A 22,404-nucleotide genomic window follows, 5' to 3' on the forward strand; every position below is an offset into this window, starting at 1 on the left:
ATCCCTATTCAGACATCAAGAACCATCACTACCCCAAAATCTCCTTAGCACAAGACCACCCCACGCTAATCTAGAACTGGATGTCACACATCTACAGTAACCCCTTCCGTGCGGGGGTAATTCCCCCGCTGTGCTGGGGGGCGGGGGGCGTGCGCAGCGCCCGCATGCTCATGACGAGCTCAGCTCGTCATGAGGCACGGCGCTCGTGTGCTCATGACGAGCTCAGCTCGTCATGAGCAGACCCGCTCCCGTGGAACGCTCAGCACAGCAGGGGAATTATCCCCGCATGCGAGCGTTCCACGGCTCATGACGAGCTGAGCTCGTCATGAGCACCGGAGCGCCGTGCCTCATGACGAGTTAAGCTCGTCATGAGCATCGATGTGGTTAAGCTCAACCTGGCAGAGACTGAATTCCTCATGTTCACTAATAACAACGTACAGATTCAAGCTTGCTTAATCAGCAATAATATAGACAGTCCCCTCTCCCCCCAGCAGCTGGCCACAGCAAAATCATCACACAATGAACACATCTAGTGTCAGGTGCCAGCGCGGTCTGCTAAAAAAACTGAAAGGCTACCTTGCGTAAAGAGATTTCAGAATAGTGCAATCCTTCATCGCCAACAATCTTTATGGAGCCAACATGCTGTTAAAGACCCTTCTCTGCATCTCCTTGGCATCCGGGAGTTGATCCTATCTGCTGCAAGATGTCCCATCAAGGGGATGAAGACGACTGACCTCATTACCCCAACACTGAAGAAACCATACAAAGGGTCCACTCCGAACCAATATCATCTTCAAGACTAACTGCACAACCTACAAGGTGACCCAAAAGAACACCCCTGCACACACCTGACCGAGAAAGTAACCTTCACACGGAGGGCCTGGCAATTTGAACTGGACTGGCCGTGATGGAGTAGGGTAAACACTGATTTGCAAATGTTTGGGTCCAAACTGAGGTGGCATGGGGCAAAAGAACAATGGTTTGGGGTGCTATCTAGAGTAATGGACAGTAGTGAGACTTATTGTAAACATTCCTCCCATCGCCTTTGGTGTGTTTGCTTAAGTAGGGGGGCCATCAAAGGCCTTGCATGGGCACTAAAAAAACATGGGGACATGGGAAAAGTCCTTGGGGACAACACAAGCCATAGCTGGCTCAGGGAAGGGGTTGTAAGATCACTTCTGTATCACAGTCTACCACCAGAGACACCTTGTTACTCCTACAATGACCCACACAAAGCTCCTGGACAGGTTTAGATTGGCCCACTCTTGTGTTCACCAGTGAAAACCCAGGTTTGAAAAGAGGAAAGGCCCGCATAGCAAGGAGCATGATCTCATCGCTGGAGCCTCCTATAAACTGCCCATTGCCACACACCCTGGAATAAAACATTGAGTTTCTCTGAAATGAAAAGCACACCATACGAGAGAAGAGTTTAATGCTCTGAACTGTTCTCAAGATTCTGCAGTCTTAAGGAGTAAGACTCGTTACAACCGTACAGAGACGTTTTGAGCATCGCAGGCAGATTTCGCTCCCTCCACACTGCACCACAGGCCGATGCCTGGCAGGGAAGGCGCTGGAGTCCACAGAACAGGGGGCTTAAGTCAGCAGCACCCTCCCAGGTGGAAGCAGATCCAAGTGTTCCGCAGGAAGGACTGGAGGAGCATGATATGTTCAGATGCCACAGTCGTTCATAGGGGAACTGCGCCTGTTCCAGGAATGCAGGAGAGAGTTGATTCTTCCAACACTCCTCTTCCTACTCCACAACACTCTTCTTTTACTCGCACTTGGAGAGATCAGGCATCTAACGCACACATGCACGCGGAGATGCACACACTGTGTGCAGAAACAAGGACAATCACACACCCGGGCCTGCCTGCCACTGGCTCTCAGGAACCGTCAGGACAGAACACTCACTCCACAGGAGAGGACAACTGAGCCCGATGCACAACATCGCCCAGGAGACGCTTCCAATGAAGGCACATAGAAGGTCTGCTCGCAATGCACTCACAGCCGCCAGTCAACCGCACGCGTCACACAGTGGGTAGACTCCTGGGTATTTAACGGAGCCACAGGGGGACTGCTTGACCTAGCCAGAGTCAGTGCAATACAAGCCTGCCCATACCTTCGACAAAGCCAGAACTCATATGTCTACGTGGAACCGAGCGCAAGCGGCCTACATGAGGTTTGCGCGCGCTGCGACTTAGAACCTTGGAGCACGCATACATGTATAGTCACCCAAGCACACCTGCTTCTCTCGTCCATCGGCCAGCATTAGTCTCTGCACTCCACGCAATCCCTGAAAGAACCCAGCACGGTGTGCTGCAACCTGGCCCCACAGTTTCACGCACAACGCTTCACAGTTAGCCAAGACGTAGAACGGCTGGCTTCAGTGCCTCCGGTGGGCAGTCAACAGGGGAAGTTATTTTGTGGGCAAGGAACGTTATAAATTAACATTGCATATTTTAAATATAAGAAGGAGGTCTTCTGAGTTGCTGGCGACATAATACTTGGCAGATCAGTGTCCTCACAGGAAGATCAAGCTCTCCTGAAGACCCCGTTGCTCCATCTAAGAAGAGAACTGCATCTTCTGGCACCTCACACCACTGGCACCAGTTCAGCGTTTGGCCCCATTTCAGTTTTCTTTTTGGCTGAGAAAGGAACGCGGTCAGTGTCCTCCACTGGAAACCTTGAGTGGGCAGTCCAACGCGTCCCTTCCACACACTCGCCAAACTCCAGGAAGTAGAGTCTTTGCGGACAGTGATGGTCAACCCAAGCGGCCTCTAAGCTTTCATCATACGCTGCTGTCGTCTAAGAGGGGCTTCTTGCCGTCAGAGCCGTCTGCTTGGGCACCGTGGGCATGGCTCTGGGACCCGTTGCTGTGCTTCTTGTGGGCTCCTGGTCGCATCGCCATGTTCGGGTGCTCCGGAATGAAGAGGGCGACGAGGAGCGAGAGGAGAACAGAGCAGGCACCGAAGACGAACGGGGGTCCCGGAATGATACTACTCTGTGAAGAGGAAATCGAACAGAGGTTAAAGAGTGTTACATGGAGTTGAACAGGGAAGAAGAGACAGGGGGTGCAAGAGACAGGGCTCTCTGGAAGGAACACAGCTACATGAAATGAAAACAACAGCCAAGGTAAGTCCTGGAGCGGCCACCCCCAAGTGGAGAGAAGAATGGTGCTGGGGCTACAAGAGGGTGGAAAAGTGAGGTGCTGGGGCCTGAGAGGCCAAACCCAGGAGTTCAAATGTTTGTTTCGAAAGAACTGAACCAGCCCAGCATCTGTTAGGGGTAGTGGAATGAGAAGTCCTGAGGCAGGGGAGAAATGGACCACAAGACGAGAGAGAATGAGGTGTAGAGTGGGCTGGAAGATCATCTTGGATAATCAAAATTCAACTAAGGGGTGCTTTTAGGGGGGTCTTGAAGTGGGAATGAGAGGAGAGAAAACAGAGAGGTGTGAAATATAAGGATCTGAAGGGAGTCAGTGCGCCAAGCAGTGGTGGAAAGAAGGGGACCAGATCCAAAGAGGAATAAAATGTAAGAAAAAAAAGGAGTGAATGGGGTTTGGGGAATGAGTGATGCTGTTCTGACCGCACAGAAGGAAGGAAGGGGTCTATCAAATGAAGAGTACAACACAGAGAATAGGAGCACAGCAATAGAGGACACGGTGTCAGGAGAAGGAGGCAGGGAAGGGCTGGAGAGAAGAGATTAACCGAATGCTAAATGTGAACCATTGATCGTACGTAGGGTTTGAAAAATTATATTTTGCTTGAGCGGGACAGGAATGTGTCCGGTATCTCATCAAAGGTGTAAACCAAGCTGGATTGGGCAGAATATATCAGAAGATATTTTGCCAGAGATTGGCAGAGCTACACAATATACCTCGTCAGACGGGTTCGCCATGTTGGGTTTCGCGGATTTCTCCTGGGTTTCCACAGCTTCCAGCTCGTTGAGCTCCACGTGGAAGAGGTAAAATACGAAGCCGTACAGCGCTGGGCCCAGCCCATTACAGAGGCCCCGGATCCCTGTAACCATGCCTTGCACCACACCTGCGAATGGAAAGAGAGGCGGCATGAGGAGCTCTTCCAGGAAAAACAGACAGAACGGACGCAAGCTGCTCTTAAGCCAACGCTGCACTCAAACATCTGTGTTCTTCTACCTCACTCATCTGCCCTCCTCATGCGTCACGCTTTAAAAACAGGGCCAGCTTTAATCCGGAACGGTATTTTAATGGGCATCGCTTCTGCAAACACCTTAATGTATCCACCGGTTCCTATCCTCTGGGACAGGTAAGTGCTCTAGTGTGAAAAAGCCCTCTCTGGATCACTCTACGAGTGACGAGCATTCTCCACCAACGATATACCTCGGTCTGGGAATTATTGCACTGCTCGCCAATTCAGATATGGGGGTGGCAGCAGGAGGCTCTCTCTGCTCCCCCTCTTCCAAGGAGAACCTTCTCCGCTTCAGACAAAAGACCTCAGGAAAAAGCCTGACGCGTTACTAGTGCTCACAAGAGGAATCCAATGTGCGCCCCTCTTGTGCAGAGGTTCACCTCACACTGAACCCATCTCTCTATGAATGGAGGCAGCCATACATTACTACCCTGCGCACACTGAGCCATACATTACTACCCTGCGCACATGAAGCGTTGGCCTGGTCAAACTGAACCCATCTCTCTATGAACGGAGGCAGCCATACATTACTACCCTGCGCACACTGAGCCATACATTACTACCCTGCGCACATGAAGCGTTGGCCTGGTCACACTGAACCCATCTCTCTATGAATGGAGGCAGCCATACATTACTACCCTGCGCGCACTGAGCCATACATTACTACCCTGCGCACATGAAGCGTTGGCCTGGTCAAACTGAACCCATCTCTCTATGAACGGAGGCAGCCATACATTACTACCCTGAGCACACGGAGTGTTGTCCTGGCAGCAGGTACCCACCTTGCTGGTCCGGCAAAGCATTCCTCGACACAATGGCGCTGATGGCTGGGAAGGTGATGCTGGACATCGCTGCGACAGCTCCAGCTGCCCACATCATCCTAGGAAAAAAGAAATGCAGTGGCATAAGCAGTTGTTGCAGGGATTCTGCACATATACAGAACTATGTGCAGGAAACCAGGACCCCGGTGAGTAGTGGTGTACCAGAAAACCAACCTTGGTGCCCAGAACCCCAATCCGACTAGCTATAGTGTCTCATTCGTTCTCCGTACTACAGCGACGCTACCAATGGTTAGAAATCCTAGAACATGTCACTCCGTCCCTCTCAGGAATCGCGGGAAGAACAACACTCTTTCGTTCAAACACTCATACTTGTCCACAACGTGAGTAAACAGACACAATATAGTTTAAAATGTTTATTTTAACTAACGTTCTCTATAATGCAGCAGACGAGCCAATACTAACAGCAAAATGCATAAGAACAATATTATCAGCATGGTTACAACTCCATAAAGCACAAAAGGGGAAATTATATTATAATGATACTGGAAACAGGACTACAGCGCCTCACCACTCTCCCGGTGCTATAAGCTAGTTTATTGTAAGTATAGAAAATCTCTAGGCTTTGTCAGGGGGTCCCCATACCTCCAGGTTTAGATGCAAGGAATTACACCTCATCTCATTTCAACTGTGCTTGCACCTTTGATACTTTCTCATTGGTCACTCAATACTGAGGTTGGTGCCAAGACAGGGGCACTGTGGCCACAATGGAAACCCGAGGCCTTCAGTACCAATACCCCATAATTCACTGCAGCTGCTTTCATACAGTCACTAAAAAACTCTCCTCATTAAGTACCTGCATACCTGGGGTTAAACGCGATATAAGAAGAAAAAACAACGTTCCGGCCCTCTATCAGTTTAGAAGCTCTCGTAAGTGCTCCAGAGCTCGCCACGTGGCTTTCAAGAGGACATACAGAAGAGTAGACGCACAAGAAGGGGATGGCTGGGCCAGCTGGACAGCACACTTACCACGGCTGGGAGCCAAAGCCGTACCAGGCCAGCTGCAGGATCTGGAAGCCCAGGCCCAGCAGGATGGTGTTCTTGTTTCCTATGGAGCGCATCAGAAGTCCGAGCACCACGGTCTGGAAAGAGAAGAGGAGCATTACAGAGGAAGAACGGATGCAGGAAACGTTACACGTGAGAGAAGGAAGAGAAGCAGCGGGGGCATCAAAGAAAGAGTAAAAAAGGAATCAGTGTCAAAGGGATGAAAGGAGGTGACAAAGGAAAATAACCAGTGGGGAGCAGAGGGAAGAAAAGAGCCCACCGAGGAGCAAGTGGATTTTATCCAATGGAAGCCGCTAGCAGAGTTTGAAGGGTGGGGACTGAACCCCGCCAGCGCCTGGACACCCATGATCTACTAGCTCGAGGATGGGGCCTTTGTCACGCACAATAAATGTAAATTGTAAATTGATACTTGTATAGCGCACTACTCACCCGCAAGGGTCTCCAGGCGCTTGTACGAATACCGCTGTGGAACCCATCCTGGCTTTCCCTGTGAGGTGTCCACTCCTGGGCACCCCCAAGGTGAGGCCAGGCATCCTTAGCGTTGTGGGGGCCGTTGTGGAGATTAAGCAAGCTATTGCCCAGAGTTGAAGAGTGGGACTCCATGATTGGAATAGGCACCGAGGCGAGAATTATCAGGTCCGTGGAATTTTGAGCCCAAGACCAGCCGAGGCGGGAATCGAACCCTGGTCCCGGGCCAGACCTCTGCATCAGGGTCTGCCACTCTAACCATTGAGCCACACTTCTCCACAGTGGTCTCTCTAACGCCCAGCAGTCGGCTGAAACATGTGAAATAGGATGATAAAGCTTGTGGAGGAGTGGTTGGTCCCAACTGTCTGCCTTCATGAACAGGGCTAACGTGTGAGAAGTGTGCGCTGGAAATCACTGGACAATGCACGCTTTAGCCACCTCACACTGTTCTTGTAGCGCTGCAGCTACAGGAAGGAAACAATATGTCGCTATTTGCAGCTATAGCGCTTGGAGATGGGTGGTTCATAAATAGCGCTAATGAAACGCAGGTAATCACAATAAAACACAGATGGAAGGTTTTATTTTTAGTTTACAGTCTCAGTCTCCTTGTTGATTATTATTGGTAACGATACAGAGGTGCCAAGCAGTCGGGAAGACGAAGATGTGGGGGACGATGGCAGCAGAGAGAGTGGACGAACCTGTAACTGGAGCACTGAGAGGGGGCGACTATAAGAGAGTGAAAAAGGAGCAAGTGTTCCCCAAAAGATGAAGGAAGGAAGCACAACTGTACCTGTGCAAGTATGGAGAGGATCCCGACCACACCGATGAAGATCGCCACCGTCTCCAGGGAAAACCCCAGCACCTGCAGCGGAAACAGAAGGAGAAGACTGTGAAGGCAAAGCTCCTGTCCCAAGAGAAGCAGCTCAGAATGAAGCCCATGGTCAGCACCTCAAGTAATATGAGCCTTGGGGTGAGTAGTTAAAAGCTGGGTTGGATTTGCATACCAGCAGCACACTCCATCCCATGCAGGAAAAACCCTAATACCACCCTTATCAGCCCCTCTCCATTCACACATCAGAGAAAGACAGAGATGAGAACCCCTTTCAAGGACGGGGAGGGGGGGGAATCACTGAACCAGGAGGCTTAAAAAACAATTTGAATACCCATCCATTTCACTGTCTCTGTGAGATCACCATCTCTCACTGTCTCTGCTTCCTGGGTGTGCATCCATCTCAGGGTCCCTGCCCCCTGGAAGCCCACCCTTATGTGTCCCTGCTCCTTGGGTGCCCATCCATCTCAGTGTCACTGATCTTTGGTAGCCCACCCATCTCGCAGTTTCTCGGATCCCCTGAAGCCCGCCCACCTCGCAGTTTCTCTGAACCCCGGGAGCCCACCCATCTCTCAGTGTCACTGATCTTTGGTAGCCCACCCATCTCGCAGTTTCTCGGATCCCCTGAAGCCCGCCCACCTCGCAGTTTCTCTGAACCCCGGGAGCCCACCCATCTCTCAGTGTCACTGATCTTTGGTAGCCCACTCATCTCTCAGTTTCTCTGATCTCCCTGAAGCCCGCCCACCTTGCAGTTTATCTGAACCCCGGGAGCCCACCCATCTCTCACTGTCACTGCTCCCTGGGAGCCCACCCACCTCTCACTGTCACTGCTCCCTGGGAGCCCACCCATCTCTCACTGTCACTGCTCCCTGGGAGCCCACCCATCTCTCACTGTCACTGCTCCCTGGGAGTCCATCCATTTCTGTGTTCCTGCTCTCAGGGGGCCCATCAATCTCAGGTTCTCTGACCCCCCTCAGTGTTCCTGCTCCCTGGAAGCCCATCTCTTTTCTCTGAGTTTCCCTGCAGCCCACACCTTCTACCCCACGGGCATCTGTACCAAGGGAGCCAAACGCGGAGCCGGGGAGACCAAGCATTCGTGTGGAGACATCCCTTCCAAGTGAGATCTGTCCTCACCTTCAAAGCTGCAGAGTGGGGTCTCACCAAAGAGCTCACAATGCAGAAGGGAACTCTGGCTGAAGGAAGCCGCAGTGCAAGGAAAGGCCAGGTCTTCCACCTCGCAGCCGGCTTCCTGACACGAGCGCTAGCATTCAATGACACAATGATCTACAGAGGTTAGCCCACAAATGAAACACACATCTGTTATAGCAAGGCATATGCCACGGGGACACGCCGGTGTGCGTAACCAGGCACTTTATAAACTTCCCTATTAATATTATTATTATAAGTACAGCGATCTTCACCTGTCTCAGGTAGAGGAAGAAGCTGGAATACTGCCCGGCTTCCGGAAGGTAGGAAAGAAACACTGTGATGCAGATGAGAAGGACTGTGGAGTCCTGGCCGACTTTCCGCAGAGACTGAAAACAAACAAATAAGAAACACCGGAAATAAAGCACTAACCAAACACAATTACAGCTTTTCATTTAAATAATGTAATACAAATGAAAAAAAGACTCCCCCCATCTGTCCCTCTCAGCCCTTTTATGGGGCAGAGCAGAACAGTCCCGGGGTCCAGATTTCTAAGCCAGGCCCCACACCTTCCCCCGCTTGCCTCGTCTAAGAACCAGCAGCACGCGGAAGCAGAGTCCGGGGATCACTGAATCCATTTGCTTGATAAGATCCTGTCAATGGATCAATTTTTCTCTGTCATTCTGAAGCCACCCTCTGCGGGAGGCGCTGAGCTGCAGCAGACCAGCACCATTGATCCACCAGCAGACGCTCAGGGCTGGATCTTTCCATCTCGGTCTGGCCTAGGTAGATAAAGCTGCAGCCGCGGAGTGTTGTCCAGGATGCGATAACATTATTGGATCGACTGTGTGTGCAGGTGCCCGTCGCTGCGCTTGGGTGTAAACTGGTGTGGTGAGCAAAAAACACGAAGGATTAAACCCAGATCTGTGACTGGAGGGAAATGTTTGATTTGTTCAGCATTCCGCCCATCATTTGTTCTTTTAGCACTGGTCACCTGGAGTAGACCGGGTATGCCCAGACACGGGTCTCTTGCTCGCTATGCGGCTGGACTCAAGCTAATCTGGCTGTTGAGCGGTAATACCCCGAAATCAGTGCCAAGATGCTTGTTTTCTTGTCCAACGAAGAGCTGCTCTGGCTGTTTGGGTTTGACTGTTCCCATGAAGAGCAGGGTCAAGGCTAATTTTCATATGGCTGAGTCCAAACTGGGGTGGGGTGGTGTGGCGAGGAGAAAAAAAGATGGATTAAACCCAGTTCTGTGACTGGGGGTGAATCTTTGCATTGTTCAGCATTCTGTCCATCATTTGGTCTTTTTACTTTTGTCGTCCTGAGCGGGAAGGGTATGCCCAGACATAGGTCCCGTGCTCACTGTGCCACTGGATTCAAGCTAGCCTGGCTGATGAGGGGTGATACTTCAAAACCAGTCCCAGGATGCTTGTTTTCTTGTCCAGGGAAAACATAGTCTGGCTGTTTGGGCTGGACTGTTCCCATGAGGAGCAAGGTCAAGACCTATTTACAAGACTGGGTCCAAACTGGGATGGTGTGGTGGATAAAAAAACGAGGGATTAAATCCAGATCTGTTGACTGGGGGTGACTGTTTGCATTGTTCCGCATACCGTCCATTATCTATTCTTTTTGCATCACAGCTCTTAAAGCATAGCACAGGGACAAAGGGGTGTGCAGAGATGAGAGCTCAATCATCTGTTTTAAGAGCCGCCCCAGCATCTGTCTGGCACAGACCAATGAAAGGGTCATGCGGTTTACATACTGAGAGCTTGAAGGCCTACTCACCAGGGCCTCCTAGCTGCTGGTAGCTCAGTCGTCTACTGCTGTAGGATTCAGCCACCTGCCCACGGGGAGCTAAGCAACCAGCCTAACATAGCCTTCAGCCGCCTGCCCACAGGGAGCTCAGGACCAGAAATAAATTTTCCTTTTTTCAGTAAGACAATGAAGAAGTGAATCTCTTCTTGGGGGTCAGAATAAACTCCAACCTTTGTGGACAGTGAATAATGGCACACCTGTTTAGTTTTTTGTTTTGTTTTTAGATCAAATTGTTAATTTTTTCAACAATTGGTGCCTATTAACTCATGTAATCCAAGGTAGCACGTGTGTGCACTGAGCTCCATGGTGTGGAAGTAGAATTAAGCTCTGGTTATCCTGGGTGCTGCAGGATGCCTACTTCTAGCAATATCCAAGAGCATTTGACCACATTGTTGGAAGGGAAGATATGAGTGACAGATGCAGAGGACTGAAAGGGAGGGTGCGTGGGGCTTCCCTTGAAGGGAAACCTGTGGTGAGTAGTGGAGAGGATTACAGAATTGTCAGTGACAGAGGAAAGAAATAGAGAGAGAAGTAGAGAGAGAGAGAGAGGAATAGAGAAGAGAGAAAGAAAAGAGAGAAGAGGAGAGAGACGAGAAGAGGGGAGGGAGAGAGAGAGAGAGAGAGAGAGAGAGAGAGAGAGAGAGAGAGAAGAGAAAAGAGAAGAGAGACCGCCAGCAAGGCAGAAGGTGTACGTATGAAGTGCAGCAGGTCGTCTGCAATGAGGAACTGTGCATCTCCGCGACAAGTCAAGGACTGCCATAGTTGACGTTGAGTGGCTTTTTGTGCGAGTGCATGTGAAAGACGTGAGGAGGCACCTCGGTGCAAGTGGGGGAGAGGTTATGGTCATGAATGCTGTGTGACTAGGAGGGAGCAAGGGTTCGGATGTCCTAAAACCTTGCCGCGGACCCTCGCAATGAGAGTCCGCACTGCTCAGCGAGACCCCTTCATTCCTAACGTGGACTACAGTGCTTCTGCTCCTAACCAGAGTTGTTTGGTCATCCTGCACTCCAGCACCCTGGACTCCTTACCGCGAAGGGGTCGGCCTGCTCCCAGGAGATTGGAGCGCCCCAGGACACAGGGCGCATCTCTTCTGGTAGGGACTCCGGGACCACCAGCACAATGAAACAGATGTCCAGCAGGGCCACCACCGAGGCCAGCAGCACCACCAAGGCATCGCCGTAGGCACGCGAGAGGCAGGCACCAATGGCTGGACTCGTGACCAGACTGGCAGCAAAGGTGGCCGACACCTAGGGCAGGAACAGAATGAATAATTGAATGAATAATTTATTTGATTCAGTTCTCTTACGAGAACAATAAATTTATACACGATAAAAGTTACAATTTTGCTAATAAAATTATCACATTAATAAAATTTTTAAAAAGACTTAAAAAAGTTATACATGTTAATACACACAAATTAATTGGATGGACCATTGGAGAGGGAAATCAACATCTGGACCGAATTTATATTATATATATATTATATTATATTATATATATATATATATTATATTATATTTTGATCGGGGTATTGTATCTGTTCCTGTCTGCAACAACGATCTCGCTTGGACATACAAACAGAACCTGTTCTAGATCGTGCACCCCACCTTTGCATAAGTCACAGAGATTAGTCCCTCCTAGAAAAATACTCATTGCATGTGAAAGAGATCCTGAACCCACCTCTGCTACTGGTGCACGACAGCAGCAATAACCAAACCATTACATGAACATTGGCTACAAATAGCAAGATACGTTACAAAAGGCTTTAGGACTAGCATTACAACCCATTAATGCTTCGCCATTTGTACCCCAATGCCAACCATGTGTGTTGGAGGTGCCATGGCAGACAAGGAGATACTTTACACAGAAGCTGGGAATGCCAAATCTAACACCCCACAGGGAGAAACTAGCAAACGCTCTAAAGTAAATATTGGGAGATCACACGAGATCTGATCCCCCGGGTGTGGCAGATGAGCTTGAGATAGAAGGGTCTTTCAAGCTCTGATGGGCATTTAGCACAGCAATGCAGGGCGCCAAGAAAAGGACGATTGCATGTCAGTGGAAGAGGGAAGTTGGCCCCCAACTGCTCTCCTGGCACTGGAGACTCTGGAATATCCTGTTTTTGAGTAATTAATAAGTAATCTTGCCAGAAATAATGCAGGTCGAAGGCACATGGAAACCACCGCTAGATTATTTGCTCCACGGTCTCGAACATTATCTAAATGTTGGACATGGCATTCTTAAGAGAACATCCCCAAAACTTATAGGTTTTTGCTACATTCTAGTCTTCGCCTCCTATCTGTAGTGACCCAAAAACTCAGAACCTGTTCTCACGGTACTGCAGTGGGAAGTTGCGAGCACCCTCCCCACAAGGGATAGGAGCGGGGTGCTTGAATAAAATTAGTAAAGTGTCGTCCCTGGGAGAGCCCTATGGAAGCATACACCATATACCCAAGGCGGGTACAGCATTGGCAAGTCAGGGGACGTGGCACTGATTATTATTATTATTATTTATTATTTAATGTTTTGTAGAGCGCGTAGTAACCCGTGAGCATCCCAGCGCTGGAACCTAGAAAATCAAGAGGGAGTGTCAGCCAAGAAGACGGAGAGATCAGGGAAAGAGAAGCGTTTTCAGTGATTTTCTGAAAAGGAGAAGATTCGATTCCATTCTCAATTTCCTGGGAAGAGTATTCCAGTGTTTAGCCGTGTTTACAGAAAATCGTCGTCCCCCCAGACCGGGCTTTCTTCACTCTATGGACAGTAATGAAATTCTCGTGGTCCGACCGGAGCGATCTGGTGGCTTTGTAAGGAGTGATGAGGTTTCTGAGGATGGGGGGGGGCCTTTGTTGTGAAGGAGTTTATGTGCCAGGCAGAGAGCTTTGAACACAACTCTTTCTCTGACTGGCAGCCAGTGAAGTTGCCCCACAAGACTCGCCGGCCCAATATGTCTCCTACTCAGCTTGGCGTCGGCACAGGTGAGTAAACCCAGATGGGGGAGTCCCCCTACCGCCAGTGCGGCCCTAAGGTATGTCCCGAGGGGTGATGCTTGGGGTAGGCAGGTTGCCAGGTAGGGGCCCGAGTAGGACTGCTGCTGAACAGGAGAGAGCCCCTATGTGGGCTCCCTCTACCGTCTAGGTCAGTCTCCCTCAAAGGGACACCTTCCATAGATAGGCCAGAGCCTTTCCCCACCCTGGGTGCAGTGTGGAAGGGCGCCATGTTTATTACATCTAGTAGGAACCAGAGCTTGACTTAGGGGAGTGAAATGGATCGTCCACCTGTCATGACAAGTGGTGGGTGCGCTAGCACCAAAGATGTGCTGGGCCATGTCCGGCCTGCGCCCTTGCACCAGTGATGTTTTTAGACCTCGGCCACCAGCCTGTCAGGATGGGAGGGTGTGTGCAGTGGCACCACAGGAGTGCCTAGCGTGAGTCTCCACCAACAACGGTCGGCTGGATAGTGCCCCGATACCACGGGTGTCTCGGAGACCCAGGACGCCGGCCTGCCACGTTAAGCCGGTGTGCGTGCTGGTTCTCGTATGGAGCCTTAAGGCTCCGGGCCCTTCCCCTATGTACTGCCGTGTGAAAGTACACACACCCTCCCAGCACATGCTAGGAAGTGGTGCGGACATGATGTTTGTAAACGTAGGCGGGCCTGCCATTGCAGCCTGGGTGCGCACGTACACCTCAGGTGAGGTTAACCTATGTGTCTGACCTGTTCTGGCAGGCCGGTGAGCGCACTCGCACGGACTGCATCTTTCGCCTCCACTAGGATGGAAGGTGAAGGGCTGGGCAGGCTCTTATGGTGTTTTGCTGCCCAGGTAGGAAGGAAGACCCGGGAGGGTTCCCCTACTGAGTAGGCTTGCTCTTCCCTTAAGTTAGCATAGGAAGGGGTCGCTTGTATCTCAGGCTGCACTAAGGGGTTGCAGTTGCGCAGCCTCATGATGTGTCCTATCAATGGATTGGCTAGGCCACACCCGCTTCAATCGTAATGGTGAGCTTGGCATATCTTGCGTGGAAATGCCACTTTATGGAAAGTGATACAGAAAAGGGGGTGGTGATGAACAGAGTGTCTGAATTAAGCAGACCACTCTTACCCAGTCCAAAGATCAGGGCTTGATCCATCACCGTTATTTATCTCACTGCCCCATCCCAGCTCAGAACCTGGCTATATGCAAATTAGTCTGTCCCTGGCCCAGTGCATCATGGGAACAGGGCAGACCAAACTACCAAGCCAATTCTTCACCAGAAAGGAGACAAGCTACCGGGGACCGGTTTCTGGCATTTCAGCCTCTTCGGCCCGGCTTGCTTGAATCCTGATGGAGCAGTGAGAAAGGGACTCATGTCGGAGTATACCCTGCCACACCTATAGTGGCCAAAAACGATACAGAAAAGGGGGTGGTGATGAACAGAGTGTCTGAATTAAGCAGACCACTCTTACCCAGTCCAAAGATCAGGGCTTGATCCATCACCGTTATTTATCTCACTGCCCCATCCCAGCTCAGAACCTGGCTATATGCAAATTAGTCTGTCCCTGGCCCAGTGCATCATGGGAACAGGGCAGACCAAACTACCAAGCCAATTCTTCACCAGAAAGGAGACAAGCTACCGGGGACCGGTTTATGGCATTTCAGCCTCTTCGGCCCGGCTTGCTTGAATCCTGATGGAGCAGTGAGAAAGGGACTCATGTCTGAGTATACCCTGCCACACCTATAGTGGCCAAAAACGATACAGAAAAGGGGGTGGTGATGAACAGAGTGTCTGAATTAAGCAGACCACTCTTACCCAGTCCAAAGATCAGGGCTTGATCCATCACCGTTATTTATCTCACTGGATCTAGCCCTGATCTCTTGACTGGGTGAGAGTACTCTGCTTAATTCAGAGACTCTGTCCATCACCACCCCTTGTTGTAAATAACTTTATGGAAAGTGGACATTTTTATTCATCAAACTGTTCATGTGCCAGGATATCTAGTGGTAGTCAACACCGGAGGCCAGGGGGAGCACATGTGTGCATTTCCCTGCGACAGCCTTAAACCATTGGGCGTGCAATTGAAGCAGCCGACCTCGGCCATTTGCGGGTCTGGTGGAATATATGGAGGGAGGCAGAGATTGTGGCACCCGGCCTCTGGAGCCAGATCATGGCCCCCCTAAAGATAGAGATATGCATTTCGAGGCCTCGTGGCAGACAGGACGCACATTTAGGGAACACATCTGTGGTTTAAAGTAATATCCTTTGAACCTTCCCCCAACTTCAAAAGCCCAAGTGGGTAGAAATACTGGGTGCCACCCCAGGAGGAGAAGAGATCAGCTTGTGGAGACGCAGCACCGGAGACCCTGGTCTGCATGGCGCACATTGCCAGAATGCTCTGTTGTACAGATGGAGGATACGCGTCTGCGTGCCTTCCTGAATAGTGGCTGGCATGGGCCAACGACCTGCTGACATGTGGCACCCTGAAGTGGGCTACCAAGGACCAGTCGGCTGGTCTCCTATTCTCTTGGAGGTCTCAGGGAGTTTACAGAACTCGTACGAGGGGCCCACACCACCTATTGGCGACATCTGGCGAGTGGTGCCCTCTAAGCGGCCACATTGCCTGCTGAAAGCTGGTAAGAGCTGTGTGAGCTTGAAACTACGTAATCCTGCCTGGATTCTGGATTGCCTAGTGCGGAGCTCAAGAAGTTTCCAGCATCTATGGCAAAGTTATTCCCGCTTTGCAGAACCCTTGGCAAGCATAACGGTCTTGTTGGTGGTGAGCAGATTTACTGGTTGCGGGATCCCACGTGACCTGCGTTGTCGACTGTGCCACATTTCTAATGTGTGCCACTCCGACTGCATGCGCATTGCGTGCGGTGTCCGATTTCCAGGTTGTGATTCTCGGAGGTGGGGGAAGCACCCTTTGCAGAGTTTCATTCTACCTCTTGAAACCTTGCTGCACTTGCGCCTGTGTGTGTGACCGGAAACAACTGTTACATCGGACATCAAGAGTGCCGGACCTAGAGCCCAGATTGTCAGGGCACAACCCAGGTCAACATGTAACCGACGGGGTATCCCCACAAGCCGACAGTTCACTACTTCTTCCCTCACTGCCCGCCTCGTGGTGGACCTACTACCGCCCGCCAATCTGGCCCTTCCGAAGTCTTTGTGGTGCCAGGAAGGAGTGAGAGGAATAGACTAAGCTGGAGGGATGATTCCGGGAAGGTTCGGGAGCAGGTCAAAAGACTGCATGCCACCCCCCTGCTTTGCAGAACTGGGCGGGTGCCAGAAGGCCCTGGCGGATGCCCGTTTGTAACAAATTGTTGCTCTTTGCACGTTTCTGGTTAGCAACTTATTGGTGAATTTCCGAAGTGGTGCCAAGACGTCGATGTTTACCTCTTGTTTATGCTTACTGTCACTCCCCACCAGGTTTCTGGGATCCCAGACCTGGTGGGACCTCAGCCATGAGAGGCCTTGTGTCCAGAGGGAGGGGCTGGTGAACTTTCATTCAGGGTGTCTGGGACAGTGGGGGGTGGTGGGGTGAGAATAGAGTGTGGCCGGAGGTTTGGAGCTACATGGTCTGTGGAGTGTTACCTATTTACCTGTGTGGTATCGGTGGCACCGAATTAGGGTGTCGGTGCGTGTGAAAGTACCCCTAAGGACCGAGCTGGTACTTGCCGCATTGCGTAGTGGTGCAAAGTGAGTATTAGTGTGCAGCAGTAACTGCCCGTGAAATCCCTTTGCTTCAAAACACCGGGCAGCGGGTTTGGTTTATGAGTTGTTCTGGTGCCCCTAGTGTGCTGGCTGACTGGTTCTGGTGAGCCTGCCACCACAGATGAGATTCTGACACCCAGGGGTGAGGGCCTTTGCTCTCAGGAGGTCAGGAACAAAGCCTGCTCTGGCAGAGGGTGTTTTACACCCCCTCCAGCAGGACCCCTAAATTAGCATTCCAAAGCACAGAGCTTCAAAGAGCCCACCGCCTTTGACATGCAAATTTGGCTTCCCTCTGAGGTGAGGGGATGCAACACCCCCTCCCCCGACCAGGGCCTATTTGGCACCTGGACAGGTGGGAAAATTAGAAGTCAGAGAGGCGTTTTCCTTCTCAGTCTTGTTCCACCCCAAAGGTGGGCTACCTGATGTGGACACGAAAATGAGGAACTATAGGAAAGGGTTTTGCCCACTTCCCACAATAAGTGGTCATATAGGGGGCATAGTGATGCCAGGATTAAGTAGACCATTGGCTACTACCCTACACTCCCCCAAATCTAGTATTCAGGGTGGCCGCCGGCACAAGGAAGTCAGGAAGGAGGACCCTGGAGAGCTGCAAAAGTGAGAACAGAGAACCAGCAACTGACTTGGCACCAACCTTGCTGGCCTGCCTGATGTTCCCGACAATTGCGCCAAAAAACAACTCGTCCTGCAGCTACTGTGCCTCCAAAAGCCTGGGAGGATTGCCAATCCTTCACCCAAGACAAAGGAACTGCCATGGAGGGCTCCGCTGCAGGCACCCCAGAAGACCGGCAAGGACTACAGATCGCTGAAAACCTGACACGGGAATGTTCCACTGCACCTGTACCTCCTAGCCTCAGTCTAAGTGGGCCAATGGTGCTAGTGTGGTCCCCAGACCCTCCAGTGACAAAGCTCACCTTGGGTTTGCAAACAGTGGACTATTTGTCGCCTGCAGCCTCTTTGTGCCGACCCACTCTACAGCGAGTGTCTCCGGTGGTGAAAACCCTCAGAATACCTCTGCATCCGGCCGCCTTGACCCGCGGATAGGAGAGCCAAAGGTGTCCTCATGTCCCGAGCATTGCGAGACCTGAGCCCCCTGTTGGTTCAGCCAGACTGCTGCCCCCCAGTCTCAGCTTGCCCCGTACTCACCTTAAGTCCAGAAAATTGGTCCCGTACGTCACTATAAAAGTACCTGTAAGCAGTATATGTCTTTAATCCATAGGATAACCTTACTGCTTCACATATAGCACGGTCAATTTTTTAAAACTGTTAAAATTGACAACTCGAAACGTACTTAACCGATTTTGATGATCTTGGTGCCTAAAGTAATATAAATCTTATTTTCATAGATTGGTTTGCATCTCCTTATTGAGGCGTGTGAGTCATTTATTGACTGTTTGTGTGCAGTAGACGTCTAACACTCCTCTAATAAGCTGAAGGCTGCTCGACCACACTACCCCTACGAGAACACCTTGGGATTGCTAAAGCAAGCCCCTCTCCACTTTTAAAGGATATCTGGACCCTTTGCACAGTAGATTTCTTTTTGGTACGCTACATAAAGAGCCAGTGTTCTAGGGATGGCAGGAGAAAAGGGGTTTGTAGGTATCTAAAGCTAAAATTCTGTGATATATATATATTACAAAAGACTTCTTCACATAAGGTAGGTCGCACACATGGGTCAAACAAAATTCTTGTATTTATTTTTTTGCAAATTCCATAAGGGCCAGAACGGGGGGGGGGGGGGGGAGGGGGGGCACCCTACGCATTTCAGTCTCACAGAGACCTTGTTCATAGGTGAATACTTACATGGACTGGCTCTGCCGCTTCGGGACCGCACCGCCCTAGAAGCGCCACAATATCCAGCGCAGGCGAGCCATTTGAGGAGTATGTATGTGTGTGTGTATATATATATATATATATATATATATATATATATATATATATATATATATATATATATATGTATATATGAAACAATCCCATTTTTCTCTCGCCTGGAGCCCAGTCACGGATACCTTTGGCGCAGAAATGAAGAGGAGACCCAAGTGCAGGTGAGCAGTTTTATTAAGTCGTGGGGAAGGCGCACCTCAGCATAAAGTTTCGGCCTTCACAGAGGCCTTGGTCACATGATATATATATATATACACACACACACACACACACACACACACACACACACACACACACACATCTGGCTATCGAAGAAGACCGCTTGGTCGAAACGCATCGCCAATAAACGATTCCTACACGAGTGCGAGTCTTTTGTGTTTCCAAAGATAGTTGTGGGGACCTTTTCTGACATATATATATATATTTATATATATACAGATACACACATTATATATAATGCAATATGTCTACTTTCTAATGCTTTAAACTTCATTAAAATACCTTTAGGCAAAAAGAGAAGCAGTTAGTCTTCTTCCCTCTTATTCCTGGGAGAACCAACATTTTCCATATCCCGCAGTGACCTGACACTTATGCACTCACCAAGCCGTATGCGGTGCTGCGCTCATGTTCCTGGGTGATGTCCGCAACATATGCAAAAATGACAGAGAAGGTGACAGCAAAAACCCCTGACATGGAGATGACAGCAAAGTACCACCTACAGAGAGAAAAAGAAAAAGACAATTGTAGATAAAGTAAAACCACCCTCCCAGAGCCTCATAGCCTGGCCCTGGGCAAACATGGGGCAATCCACAGGCGTCACACTCCACACAAGGCCCAGCACCTCCACTTCGGCCTCCCACTGCGCTTCTTTCCACTGTCAGTTCTTTATCCCTTCTCCAAAAGAGAAACTTTGTTCCCGTCTAGTTTATAGTTCGAATGACCCAGAGAGCAATCAGAAAACTGTACTGCAATGGTACCTTCAGTATATAAATAACTACTGTATTTTCTGGCGTATAAGAGCACTGGGCATATAAGACGACCCCCTACTTTTCCTTTTAAAATATAGGTTTTGGGCTATATTCGCATGCTTATTAAATGACACCGGCGTATAAGACGACCCCCAACTTTTGAAAAGATTTTCAAGGGTTAAAAAGTCGTCTTATACGCCAGAAAATACGGTATATATATATGTTCCGTAATAGCACTATCGGGGATTCCTCCCCCCCCCGTGTTTGTTACACAACATTGATCCAAATGTAGTAGCAGAGCACGTGTGTCCTGGAGAACATCTGGTGCAAAATGTACAATAGTCTACCAGAGAATGATGTGCATTGCTCAGGTCGATCTGCCAGGCGGGATAACTCATGATCCCCACATCCACCCATGGAAGAAGCCCCCTTCTCTTCATTCTACTGGGGGTTCCCTTTGGCAGCGTAGGGTTAGGTTTGCACCTAAGCGGGGTGTCTTTGCACAGTGAGCAACAATACTGCACCATTTACAATGCCCTGAACTGTGTGCACCGCTGCACTCACTCCCATAATGGCGCAGCAACCCCTGCTCTGTACAGCGGTGGGAAAACGTCCTCACGCTGTGCAGGTTTGGAACTTTGACCCCCCTCATGTGTGATGCAACCCTACTGTGTCCTGACTCAAAGCGCTGACATTGTGACTGGTGCACATGTCCTGCCAGCATTTGAGGCTACTGAAGAGGGCCACAGCCCGTCTGTCCCTAAGGTCAATACTCTAACTCATCAAACAGGTGTCTTCTTCTAGATTGTGCCCAGCAACCAGCCTGCCATCTTACAACCTGGAAAACAGGATCACAGGGGCTGCAAGGTCGCACACAAGACCACAAGGACTCCCTGCAGACAGCGAAGACGCCCCTGAAGACTACAAGGACTCATTTACAGACCACAAGGACTCCCTGCAGACAGCGAAGTCGCCCCTGAAGACTACAACAGACCACAAGGTCTCTCCGACTGAACCAGTCGGCTCCTTCATGGAACACAGGGACTCCTCCAAGGACCAGGAGGTTTCCCAACAGAATGCAAGGTCTCTCCAGCGGGACCACTGGCCTCCCCCGCGGGACCTTTGGCCTCCCCAGCGGGACCACTGGCCTCCCCAGCGGGACCACTGGCCTCCACAGCGGGACCAGTGGCCCCCACAGCGGGACCACTGGCCTCCCCCGCGGGACCACTGGCCTCCCCAGCGGGACCACTGGCCTCCCCAGCGGGACCACTGGCCTCCACAGCGGGACCAGTGGCCTCCACAGCGGGACCAGTGGCCCCCACAGCGGGACCACCGGCCTCCACAGCGGGACCACCGGCCTCCACAGCGGGACCACCGGCCTCCACAGCGGGACCACCGGCCTCCCCAGCGGGACCACCGGCCTCCCCAGCGGGACCACCGGCCTCCCCAGCGGGACCACCGGCCTCCCCCGCGGGACCACTGGCCTCCCCCGCGGGACCACTGGCCTCCCCCGCGGGACCACTGGCCTCCCCCGCGGGACCACTGGCCTCCCCCGCGGGACCTTTGGCCTCCCCCGCGGGACCACTGGCCTCCCCAGCGGGACCACTGGCCTCCCCAGCGGGACCACTGGCCTCCCCAGCGGGACCAGTGGCCTCCACAGCGGGACCAGTGGCCTCCACAGCGGGACCAGTGGCCCCCACAGCGGGACCACTGGCCTCCCCCGCGGGACCACTGGCCTCCACAGCGGGACCACTGGCCTCCACAGCGGGACCAGTGGCCTCCACAGCGGGACCAGTGGCCCCCACAGCGGGACCAGTGGCCTCCCCAGCGGGACCACTGGCCTCCACAGCGGGACCACTGGCCTCCACAGCGGGACCAGTGGCCTCCACAGCGGGACCAGTGGCCCCCACAGCGGGACCAGTGGCCTCCCCAGCGGGACCAGTGGCCTCCCCAGCGGGACCACCGGCCTCCCCAGCGGGACCACCGGCCTCCCCAGCGGGACCACCGGCCTCCCCAGCGGGACCACCGGCCTCCCCCGCGGGACCACTGGCCTCCCCCGCGGGACCACTGGCCTCCCCAGCGGGACCACCGGCCTCCCCAGCGGGACCACCGGCCTCCCCAACGGGACCAGTGGCCTCCCCAGCGGGACCAGTGGCCTCCACAGCGTGACCAGTGGCCTCCACAGCGTGACCAGTGGCCCCCACAGCGGGACGAATGGTGTCTACAAAGTGACGAACGGTGTCTACAAAGGGACGAGCGGTCTCCACAATGGAACAGAAGGTTTCTCCAGTCACAATACCCCATTCACCTTTAAAGTGCCCCATGATCAGAGGTTGTTCATATCATTCTAAAATGCGTCTACTTAAACAACTCAATAACATTGGTTAATCATTTGACTATTGATAAAGTTTACAAGCAGCTGACCACATCAATTGATTTTCTGTCTGATGACTTTACCAAACCACTAAGCACTGGTCTTGGCCATATGTGTTATTGTACATGTTTAATTCTCTACAATGCTGCAACAAATAACAAACAGGCACCATTCACTAAGGCCTCATCGTTCTCAAGCTTCCC

General features: G+C 51.5%; 1 protein-coding gene across 1 annotated transcript in view; it reads right to left on the reverse strand.

The window, feature by feature from the left end:
* Positions 1–1,415: 1,415 nt before the first annotated feature.
* Positions 1,416–22,404, reverse strand: part of LOC144799427 (hippocampus abundant transcript 1 protein-like) — a 66,723-nt gene continuing 45,734 nt past the window's right edge. The window contains exons 5-12 of the mRNA XM_078670720.1: positions 19,460–19,574; positions 11,300–11,518; positions 8,729–8,842; positions 7,269–7,340; positions 5,975–6,087; positions 4,949–5,046; positions 3,877–4,043; positions 1,416–3,001 (exon numbers count right to left, since the gene is read on the reverse strand). Of these exons, the coding sequence (XP_078526846.1) occupies positions 2,789–3,001; positions 3,877–4,043; positions 4,949–5,046; positions 5,975–6,087; positions 7,269–7,340; positions 8,729–8,842; positions 11,300–11,518; positions 19,460–19,574 (1,111 nt within the window). The 3' untranslated portion in view covers positions 1,416–2,788. The remainder of the gene's footprint in view (positions 3,002–3,876; positions 4,044–4,948; positions 5,047–5,974; positions 6,088–7,268; positions 7,341–8,728; positions 8,843–11,299; positions 11,519–19,459; positions 19,575–22,404) is intronic.

This window comes from Lissotriton helveticus, chromosome 12, assembly GCF_964261635.1.
Source record: "Lissotriton helveticus chromosome 12, aLisHel1.1, whole genome shotgun sequence".
Classification (NCBI taxonomy): Eukaryota; Metazoa; Chordata; class Amphibia; order Caudata; family Salamandridae; genus Lissotriton; species Lissotriton helveticus.